This window comes from Oreochromis aureus, linkage group 23 (assembly GCF_013358895.1).
Source record: "Oreochromis aureus strain Israel breed Guangdong linkage group 23, ZZ_aureus, whole genome shotgun sequence".
NCBI lineage: Eukaryota > Metazoa > Chordata > Actinopteri > Cichliformes > Cichlidae > Oreochromis > Oreochromis aureus.
In genome coordinates this window covers 37,106,146-37,117,359 of record NC_052963.1, presented here as the reverse complement: position 1 = coordinate 37,117,359, position 11,214 = coordinate 37,106,146, and the positions used below count along the sequence as shown (strand labels likewise).

Below are 11,214 nucleotides of genomic sequence, written 5' to 3'. Positions count from 1 at the left end.
GCCCCCGTACTGCAGACGACCCTGTCCGACACACAGCCCTGAGTCCTGTGGTCGGTCGGTGAGGTAGTCCAAAATCCAGGTAGTGATTTTGATTTTGCATGTGAGAAATTAATGAAATGTGAGACACCTAAGTCCTGTGAGATAGGCACTACATATAAAACAAGCGAGTCCCTTTCTTCAGTTTTTCATGTTCAGCAAACAAAACTCAATTTTAAGGAAACTTAATAAAGGTTTGTGCAGGGTTTTTTATACCATTATGAAGCACAATAAAACATCTCATCATAGAAACTGTGTCTCAATCATTTTAAATCTAAAAGTAATTCATAGTATAAAAGCATCATAGCTAACAGCCCAACAAGTTTTGCTCACTAATTATCAGCTGAGACCCAACCAATGCCCAACACCACATACAGTACACCAAATAACATACATCAGAGAGTAATTAATGTTTCTACAGGGGCAATTTTTCTGCGCTCCATCAGACACAATGGAAATTTGCACACAGCCTCCGATAGGTCCATTTTAAGATGCCTTGTATCCAGCAGTCTCAGTCCACACTATGGCCATGTGGAGGCAGCAGGGTCTCACTCAAGTCAGTGCAAACACAGTGGTGTTAAGCTACTTTCTTTCTATTAAGGATTAACTGCAGTTTTATGTAAGATGTGAGGGGGGTTTTCCTTTATTTCAGCAGCTCCAGACACCAAATGTTGCTCTCTATCTCAAGCAAACAGAGGCTTTCCATGCTGCAAAAGGTCAGTGTGAATGATGTTATTATGATGATCATTCTTCCAATAAGCCAATTTAAATACAACTTCAGTGTTTGATCTTTTAAAAAGTCCCTCTGGAGTAGTAAGAAACCTTTAGATAGACATCAACCATCCATCACACTGTTGCTTTGGTTATAACCTTGACAGTTGCTCAGGTTTACCACCTTCAGAGATTCAGCCAGTCAGGACAAATTCTAACAACAGTGTTTTATGGTTTTATAGATTCCAGCCTACTCACGGTTAGTACTTGAGTGCGGCCCTCCTTGGCCATAACAAGAGGGCAAACTATTTGACCCCCTGTGGACTGTGACAACATGGCAGATAGATGGAATCAACTCAACAGCTCTTCGGGCAATCATTGACTTTGATACCATGACCATTCTCATAAAGAAAAGTATTTAAGATGCCTTATACAAGGTTTAAGAAAATATTATATACCGATTTGTAAAGGGATAATATTTTGAGATAGATTTTTTAAAAAGGTAAAATAATATATATATATATATGTGTTTTTCCCCCCAAAGATACACATATTTGCAGACATGACCACAAAGTATTATATTAGTATGTGGGTGGAGGAACGATCAAAGCAGAAGTCCAAAGTTTAAAGGTGAGCCTCAGCTGATTTTTCTATTATATGTGGGTCTCTTATAGTCACAAGGGGAGAAAGTACCGCATCAAACCTAATGGGTTAGTCAATAAATAACCAGGCACACTGGAAAAATATGGCTACTTCATGAGGCAACTTCATATATGACACCATGCCTTGGATCTTCAGTCTCGCGCATCACATGGATAGTACTAATTAGAGTGTACACTGTGGAGAGGTCAAGGTCTGAGCCAGAAACACTGTTGGAGCCGATCAAATACTTATCGCACATAATATTACTGCTCATAACTGCACAGAAGCTAAGCCTCCAGGCACAGAGACACATGCACAGTCATCAGAGAGATAAATAGATATTTAATCAATGGTCACCTCAGGATAAAGTGCCCCACCAGTTTTTATGCCTTTTATCTAGAAAATAATTAAAGCAGTTAAGAATTACTCCATTTGAAATGTAGCAAAGGAATATTTGATGGAATAATGAAAATGTGTTGGTGATTTACTACCCATACAGCTGGCAATAACACCACAAGAAAAATATTTGTCATGTGATAAGTTCAAAATAAGATTTAGGGTTCATTTGTTCAGGTTTAGTGATGCAGTGGTCTCGTGATTGCAGATCCACCGGCTGGCTGGAAGCCTTTCTGTGTGGTGTTTGTGTGTTTTCGTTGTGTCCTCTTCAGGTTCTCTCCAGATACTCCAGTTTCCTCCTAAAGACATGTATGTTAACTGGACTTTGGGTGTGGATGGGTGGCTGTCTCACTATGTTGGCTCTGTGATGGACTTGTGACCTGTCCAGTTGCACCGTTGGACCAATGACAGATCCATAATAGAATGGATGAGTTGTTCAGGTTCAAGGTGCATCTGATGACTGGTATACTAACTACTTTAACATGTTATTTTAATGGCTACATGATACTATACACAAACTTAGTTTACTTTTAAACATTCTTCTGTGCATTACTGCACAAAATTGTCTGTGAATTTAAAAAAATTATTATTTATTTATTATTTATCTGATCTTTTTTCTGTTTTTTTTTTCATTATTATTTCATTAAACCCTGTTACTGTATACCACGCAATGGCTTTGTAAGGCACACTGTTACTCTTCAATCAGTCAGACTTTATTTGTTTACCACTTTTTTGCAGTTTAGTGCTGTTCAAAGGGCTTTACAGATGACCGATGAGAAGCTGATAATGTGAAAGAGTCAGATGCAATAAAACAGAACCAAAATACAAGTATAAGTATATTAAAATCAATTAAAAAATGATTATAGAGTAAAATAAACCAAAACACCCCGTAAGTTCACTAAGATGTCAAATAATGAGAAGCTACAAAAACTCAGTAATGTAGATTAAAGACAGAATGTTGCTTTGTTAACACGTTTTGCATGCTTGCGTGACTATTTTCAGCTCTCAGAGCAGATTTGATTTATTTCTAAATTTTGTTTGCTCATTTGCGTTTTCTTTATTTGTTAAGAGTTTCATATCATGCAGTGTGATATTAGTGGTATTTGTGATTTGTATCCGAGCCTCCAGTGTTACATCATATTTTCTTTGCAGGTTTGCATAGAAGTAAGCCTTTCTTTTGTGGGTATTTTACTATTAATAGTCTTAATTTGTCAGTGCACTTGTTTGGCTGAACACTGTGTACCCAATACTGCCTGCAGCTGCAGTCATCTTATTGGTTGTGCAGTAGTCAAGTAGTACAGTATAATGATTGATTGTGGGCTATGGGCTGTTTTTTGGAGCTACACGATACAGGGTCAGGTGTTTTTAAACTATTAAAGAAAGCAAATGAAAACACAAGAAAATAGAAAAATTAGTTGTTTTTTTATTTTAAATTATTGTAATTTTATTTGTAATTTTAAGTTTTAAATTTTAAAATCTCTTGGCAATCTGTATTTCTGTGTTCAAAATTGCATTTAGCAGTTATTTTTTAAAGCACCTTATATATGCTTGGAAATGTTTTTGAGAATGTTACGAACAGTCCTGCTAAAAATTATTGATGATGTATAGTTTTAAAATATTAAAATGTATATTTAAACAAAAAATATATATAAAAACATTCAACCCTTGTAATCATAGCTTTCATGTTTTTTTTAGTATGGAGTGACACACTCTGGTGTGGTGGTTAGACATGAAAAGTTTTATTCCACGAAATAATACTTTTGTACTTGTTGTACAGTATGGGGTGCATGTATTTATTGTGAAACATGCAATGAATAAATATTGGTTCATTAAACAAGACTTACAGTAGTAGCTTTGATTAACAAAGTAGTTGTTCGTTCAATAAGATTTCATTTTGTTCTACGTACATTTTTAACCTGTGTAGGATGAATTCAAACAAATTTGGCTTTACTTACTTAAATAAAAGGCTTGAATTTAATTGAAAGAGAAAAAACTGAGCTGATGTAATCTAATTAAATTTAACCAACAAATGAATGGGTTATTGTACGTGATTTAAATAGGTGGAAATGTGTGACATCATTAAATTGTGTTCAACCAACAAATTATTTTTTTCAGTGTCCATTTAAAACTTTTTAGAAGTGCAGAAGACGAGCTAGACAGACTGTTAAATGGGTGCTGCCAATATCTAAAGGGATCCAAATCTAGATGGAAAATTAACCAGTAACCAAACCGGATTTTACGAATAAGGAACTCTTAAGGGAACCTTTGAAATTCATTTTCAGGGAGTAAAGTTCAATCTCAAAAGAAAACACAATCACCTAAGCGAAACAAGCGAGTCCCAAATTTACCAGAACATCGGCAACTGCTCCTGGATTTTCCATGGTAAACTCTAAACCAACAATAACAAGATGGCCAATAATTACCACTGGGAATTTTAAACAGATTACTGGGAATTTATTTAAATAAACTAAGATCTCTAAAGCTGACTCTTAGCATCAACTCAGTGAACCCTTTTTTTATAAGCTGGGTAGTTATTATTTTATTGCATGGTGGGAGTAACTGTAACATGATTGTTGGTTAATCATTTGCTCATATTCACACCAGTTATTATATATATAATGTGGTGCATCGTTAAAATCCTATCTCTGACATATCTCTCACTATAATCTCAGACTAATGTAGTGACCAATAAAGACATGCAGGTAAAAGTGTGTGTGTGTGTGTGTGTGTGTGTGTGTGTGTGTGTGTGTGTGTGTGTGTGTGTGTGTGTGTGTGTGTGTGTGTGTTATCTAAGAAGCTGTAAACCTGTGCGTGCCTGAGTGGGTGGCATGAGCGTGAGTGTGTGCAGACAAATGCTTGGGCTTCTTTGAAGATTATGGATGCAGATAATTCATGCAATTACAATTATATTTAATATTACTTGTTTTAAGTTCTGTTTATGTTACAAGTACAGTTGCGATCAGTCGCTGTTGGTTTAAACTGAAATAAGATCAGTGTGTTACAACCGTAATCCTTTAATGTAGTGAAATATTTAACGGCACAGTGCATGACATCAACACGATGATTAATTTTCACATAAATAATTGGTTTATTTGAAGAACGATGAAACCACCTAATGTTAAAATAAATTATCAAAAAGACAAAATTCCAGATGGATTTATTTGAAACTTAACTTGGTTTTATTGCCATATGAGAAGAATTGCCATTTTATGCCACCAGGGGGAGCATGTTTGAGTTCGTTACACCTGTACCCCAGCCCACAGACTGAAGACAGGTGGGAAGTTTTTGTTTGTTTGTTTGTTTGTTTGCGTGTTTGTTTTGCTATAAGTTCAGTAGACATTCAGTAGACGGTTAATAGTAGACATTATCAAAAAAAAAAAATAAGTACATTAAAAAAAAACTTTCTTTAGAAAGACGAGTCAAAAATAGACAAATTAACACCAAAAAAATAAAAAATCCATCCATCTTTCCCCCGTTGAAAACCGTGAAATGTGTCAGTCTTAGTTTTTAGTCTCTCAGAAATTCAAGTCATGTCTGAGTTTATCTGCCCCCGCCTGCAGGTGCAGCATGCCTGCTGCACATGTGTGCGTGATCTTTGAACTGTCAGCAGCGGGTGTGCGCTCTGCGCGCGCTATAAAAGCAGCACTCAGCCTCGGAGTCAGCAACAGGTAACTCAGGTGAAGCCTCCTGCTCCCCTCTCACAGATCTGGACACAAAAGCGCTCCGCTGCAGGTGCGTCCACCGGCTGCCATCGTTATCTTTTTCGACAGGACCGAGGCCACCTGCAATCTTGAGGATATTTGCGAGAAATAGCTGGAGGATTCAGTGGCTTGCGTTAAAAATATCCGCTATTTGGACAGATGTTATTGCTGATTGTCTTTCACGGGTGTAACAGTCCTACCACTATTGTGTTTCTTTGTTGTCTTAATTATGATGAACTGCTGAGCAGATACAGATGTGGTAAAGTTAGAATTTCATCTTGGATTACGCTGACTGTTGCACAGCTGTTTAGTGGATAGAGTAAAAAGTGTGATAGATTGTTTTTGGGGGATAGCCATTTTATTTTTGAAAAGGTGAATAATACAGACTCTAACACTAAAACTATTGAAGCTCTTGCCTTCTTTCTGTTTCTCAGATAGTCATGGCTCCTAGACCAGAAGTAGAGGGAGATAACTCCTCCTCTATCGGTATGTCCTTTTCTTGTGGATACTTTGGATCTCCTTAAACTGTTATTGCAACTTTACTTTCTCACAATTTCCCCCGCAATCCCTTCCTTAGATGAGAAGTCTCTGTCTAAAGAAGAGCGTCTCCCACCGGCTTACTCCACTCTGGTTCTGGTGAAGGAGAATGAGGAGGCTTCGGAGGATCCCTGGGATCTTCCAGAGCTGACAGACACTGGGGTCAAGTGGTCAGGTAAGGCAGCACGCTTTTGCGACTGCTCTATACAGCGTGGATCTCTTCACAATACCAGACTGATTCAGTGCTTTGTGTCTTTTTTGCTAACAGATCTAGACACAAAGGGGAAGATTTTAAGAGTGTTAACCGCTATTCTGAAGCTGGTTCTACTGCTTGGACTTCTCTACATGTTTATTTGCTCACTTGATGTTCTCAGCTCTGCTTTCCAGCTAGTGGGAGGTAAAAAAACAAACAAACAAATAAGCAAACAAAAACGAACCACTTCCACGTTATGTAATGTGCATGGAGAGCTGTATTTTCACCTCAGTGTGTGCGTGTGTGTACAGGCCGAGCTGCTGGTGACATCTTCAAAAACAGTGAGGTGCTAACTAACCCTGTGGCTGGGCTGGTGATCGGGGTTTTAGTCACAGTGCTGGTGCAGAGCTCCAGCACTTCCTCCTCTATCGTGGTCAGCATGGTCGCCTCTGGACGTAAGTAGATATATATGGAAGAGGCACGTGCACACATTTTACAGACCCGTATAGTCAAACAAATGTGTCGTAAACTCACAATAGAACCTCTAGGTGACAGTTTCAAAAATGCTTATTCTGAGAAACAATCTAAATGTTTAATGTGTGATATTTATATCTTAAAAATACTAACAGTGACTGCAGTGTTAGTTTATTACGCGTGAATGAAATGTCGATTATCTTTTTCAGTACTGGAAGTTAAAATGGCAGTGCCAATCATCATGGGAGCCAACATCGGAACATCTGTCACCAACACTATTGTGGCTATGATGCAGGCAGGAGATCGGAATGAGTTCCGCAGGTAAACAACAGCATGCAAAGCTAAAAACATTACACTAACTCTACAAACTGTTTCTAGCAGATGTTAGACCGAGTGTTCTTGTTTTTCAGGGCATTTGCTGGTGCTACAGTCCACGACTTCTTCAACTGGCTTTCTGTGCTGATTCTTCTGCCGCTGGAAGCTGCCACAGGCGTTCTGTACAAAGTCACCAAACTCATCATCGATTCTTTTCATCTCGAGTCCGGAGAAGACGCCCCTGAACTGCTCAAGGTCATCACAGACCCTCTCACAAAATCCATCATCCAGGTAACTATAAGTCCGTGCCATGCTATCAATATCAAGTATGAATGCCATTTTTTAAAAATTAAAAAAGCTGTTTCTTCTCTTAGCTCGACAAATCTGTTATCACTGCAATTGCCACTGATGACCCGGTTGGCATGAACAAGAGTCTGATAAAAAAATGGTGCAAAACAGAGACCAACACGGTAAGAAATCAACAAGACCTAGTTACAAAACTAGTACTTACAACTGTAAAAACATACATAAAAAGCTATGGTTAGGTCAGGTTTTTCTCTTGATGACTAATGTTGCCTTGTGTTAGCTCATACTTTCTAAAGAGGTTGAATGCTGCTTGCAGTCACTGAAAGATTACGCCCTACAGCTACAGTAGCCACTGCGTCGAGGCTTGCTTTTGTTCTTATACTTTCTGCTTTCTCTTTCAGACTTTCTGGAATGTGACAGTGAACGCCTGCCCACCAGGTGGCATCTGCTGGGAGGACGGAAACCAGACTTGGACCCAGATGAATGAGACTTTTACCAATTACATTAAGAGATGTGAGCATACATCCATGCCAATTTCTGAAGGGGGAAAAAGAAAATTTTCAAACCAATTAGGATTACCTGATCTGCTAAAGCTCGGTGAAATATGAGAGCCATTCGGCCACAACAACCTCTTTAGACCACATTCTCCGAAGCTGAGACAATGACCACCTTTGAGACGTTACAGTGACTCAGCTAATACTCTCCCTTAACCCGTCTACCTCCTCAATAGGTCCATTCATGTTGTTTGGCTGAAGTGTCACATGACCATAAAATGGATCACTTCTTCAAAGCGTACTGCTTCCAATTAAACTAAATGGTTTGATGCTTAGGTTTAAGAAAATGGATTCTCGGCTTTTGTAACTAAGAAAAGGTTTTCGTTTACATTTAGATAAAATCATAAACTGATCTCGACTAGCTTATTTTACAATTACAATTTTTCTGAATCTTTAGTGTTTACAAGAGCTCGGTTTACCAGATTTGACTCTAAATGTCAGTCTCTTTCACCATCCTTTGCAGGCAATCACATCTTTGCCAATACGACCTTGTCAGAGTTGGCTGTGGGCCTCATTCTGCTGGCTGCGTCTTTGGTCGTCCTCTGCACCTGTCTCATCCTCATCGTCAAGCTGCTCAACTCCATGCTGAAGGGCCAAGTGGCTGTGCTGATCAAGAAGGTGCTCAACACAGGTACAAAACCAGAACGAGCCTTTTGCACGTGACGTTCGGCCTGTTTGATAGTCAGCACATCTGCTTCTGTGGTGATGCTTGATGAGCGACACAGGCACAGCCTTCCTGTTGCTTCTGGCTCACGTTCAGGTCAAGCGGTCCTGTTGTGTGATGGAGAAAGCTCAGACACATTTACTATTAAGAATGAAATGCTTATTTTCTCTGGTCATATTGATATAATGTTCACATCATGTGTTTCTTTTTGATGACAGACCTACCCTTCCCCTTCACCTTTCTCATGGGCTATGTTGCAATTTTGGTGGGAGCCGGGATGACCTTCCTGGTTCAGAGTAGCTCTGTCTTCACCTCAGCTATAACTCCTCTTGTTGGTAAGCCATTATTAAACCAGTCTCCCTCTGATTCTTCTTTTGTTGGGTTTTTTTTTTGTTTGTTTGTTTGTCTTTTTTAATTGACACCAGATCTTATATTTTGTTCATCTTTTTTGTCAGGTATCGGTGTTATTAGCCTTGAACGAGCATATCCTCTGACGCTGGGGTCAAATATTGGTACAACAACAACATCTATACTTGCTGCTATGGCTAGCCCTGGAGAAACATTAGACAACTCTCTTCAGGTAAGAAACTATTAAAAACTGTTCTTATATGCCTGCTTACAGCTATGTTAGGTGATGCTCATTGGTCAGTTGGTTCAGACTATAGACTGTTTATAAAAGAAGGATGTAGCCACAATGATGTCACTCGGTGGTTTGTGGAAACCCAGTTTGCCCAATTCACCAAGAATCACTCACCAAGTCTAACCAAACTGTCAGACCTTCACAGCAGTCTGTGTTATTAGACAGGCTTTAAGCCTTAAAAAAGTTAAATGTGAGAGATGTGATAAAATACAGAAATAGCCCACCAGTTTAAGGGGGAAATTATCCACAGAGGCTGAAGGGTTTTTTGTGCCTGGCTGTAAACAAGTTTATTTTTAGTATAAATTTGAGCTTTTGAATCTGGAAGTCTGGGGATTCTGAGTCAGCCTCAAGTGGCCGTTATAGAAAATGCAGTGTTTGGCACTACTCTGTCAGCAGCACTTACACGATAACATTTTTGGTTTTCAGTGTGACTAAATTATTTTGATGCATTGCCATGAACATATGCACAGATATTCCAGCTTTCCAAGCGATGCATTACAATAACTTCAATTCCTTTAAGCGTCTATTTACCAAAAACAAAACTAAATATTTTTTAAGGAAAATCTATTTATTTGCCCTTATTTTTTTATTTGAAATCACACAGTGGTTGTCCTGTTTAAGTCCAATCTTTCTATGCTTTTTTCTAGATTGCACTTTGCCACTTCTTCTTCAACATCTTTGGCATTGTACTGTGGTACCCGATCCCTTTCATGCGCTTGCCCATCAGGTTGGCTAGAGGGCTAGGGAACAAAACTGCCAAATATCGCTGGTTTGCTATCATCTACCTGATTGTGGTCTTCTTGGTTTTCCCCCTGACTGTCTTTGGTCTGTCAATGGCTGGCTGGAAAGTACTGGTCGGCGTCGGTGTGCCTTTCGTTGCTTTAATTATCTTTGTGATCGTTGTCAATGTGATGCAATCTCGCTGCCGACGCTTCTTGCCCAAGTTCCTCCGTACCTGGGACTTTTTACCCCGGCCCCTGCATTCGATGGCCCCGTGGGATAGCATCATTACCTCAGCTTCAAGCTTCTGTGGCAAACACTGCTGCTGCTGCTGCAAATGCTGCAAGTGCTGCAAGAAAAATGAGGAGGTTGAAGCCATTGAGACGAGCAGGAAGCCAAGTCTGGAGATGTACGATAACCCAGCCATGTCTAAAGATGAGGACACAAAGGAGGCCACTAAAAGAACACAATTTTAATGTATTTAGTTAAATTGTATCTATATGCAAAACTAAATGCAATAATGTATTTATGATATGACTTGTAATTGTTCATCACTTCTCAGGTTGTGATATATTATTGATTCCCTTTTAATGGGTGATACACTGAGAATTGTAGTGAACACTGGTGGAGAATATGAACAGAAGTGTTGCACATATTATTAACTGACTGTTGTTGGCCATGTGATGTTTAGTTTTATGATGTTTTTTAGTAAAACATCATAAGATTTACTGCTGGTAATATCTTAATTATGGATGGTTGTGAATGTTATGAGTTATTTTTATATTTCATAAGACATGTGGAAGGAGCCTTAAGGTTTTTTTCAACATTTCAAATACAGATGTTTATTGTAGCATTTCAAATGTATCGTTATTAGCAAATTTTATTTTATCCCTCAGTATTTAAGACTCTGAAATATTTGTAAATAAAAAATTGCTATTTTTAAAGTGCACCGTTGTCATTATGTTCATCTTGTTATCTCACTGACATCACACAAGCTTGTAGTCACCGATATATGAATCAGTTCATCTGATATTCAGCTCACAAGGGTACTAAATATAAGACAACACACATTTTCAAGTGCATACTAGTTACTTTTTATCTAGTTTCATCACTTCTGTTGATAACCCAGAATTCCAAGTTATTTATAGTTAAGGATAGGACATTCTTCACTATTTGCAGTACAATCATGCTACATGAGATATCACAGGATTCATTGTAAGGTTGCTAAAAGAAAAAGTCTTCTTCTATCTGTGCTTCATATCTGATGATCCTTAGAACAACAAGTCTGTGAGAGAGGAACTTCTCTCAAAACAAGCAAAGTTTAG

At 38.5% G+C, this 11,214-nt stretch overlaps 1 protein-coding gene across 2 annotated transcripts; it reads left to right on the top strand.

Annotated features, from left to right (window-relative positions):
• The first annotated feature begins 5,385 nt into the window (after positions 1 to 5,385).
• slc34a2b (solute carrier family 34 member 2b) lies at positions 5,386 to 10,830 on the top strand. Of its 2 annotated transcripts, none has more exons than XM_039606413.1 (13): positions 5,386 to 5,453; positions 5,921 to 5,972; positions 6,064 to 6,198; positions 6,292 to 6,420; positions 6,528 to 6,671; positions 6,900 to 7,011; positions 7,101 to 7,296; positions 7,380 to 7,475; positions 7,713 to 7,824; positions 8,329 to 8,496; positions 8,748 to 8,864; positions 8,985 to 9,109; positions 9,817 to 10,830. In XM_039606413.1, the coding sequence occupies exons 2-13, from the start codon at positions 5,927 to 5,929 to the stop codon at positions 10,363 to 10,365; spliced, it is 1,929 nt and encodes a 642-aa protein (XP_039462347.1). In that variant the 5' UTR covers positions 5,386 to 5,453; positions 5,921 to 5,926; the 3' UTR covers positions 10,366 to 10,830. The 2 variants fall into 2 exon arrangements, with proteins under 2 accessions (XP_039462347.1, XP_031609692.1); XM_031753832.2 differs by having other exon boundaries at positions 5,390 to 5,517.
• Positions 10,831 to 11,214: the final 384 nt, after the last annotated feature.

Excerpts from the sequence above, each read along its gene's own strand:
- slc34a2b (XM_039606413.1), top strand. The coding sequence starts at position 5,927 with ATGGCTCCTAGACCAGAAGTAGAGGGAGATAACTCCTCCTCTATCG. Across the intron at positions 5,973-6,063 it reads AGATAACTCCTCCTCTATCG|ATGAGAAGTCTCTGTCTAAA; the intron begins GTATGTCCTTTT and ends TCCCTTCCTTAG. Across the intron at positions 6,199-6,291 it reads CACTGGGGTCAAGTGGTCAG|ATCTAGACACAAAGGGGAAG; the intron begins GTAAGGCAGCAC and ends TTTTGCTAACAG.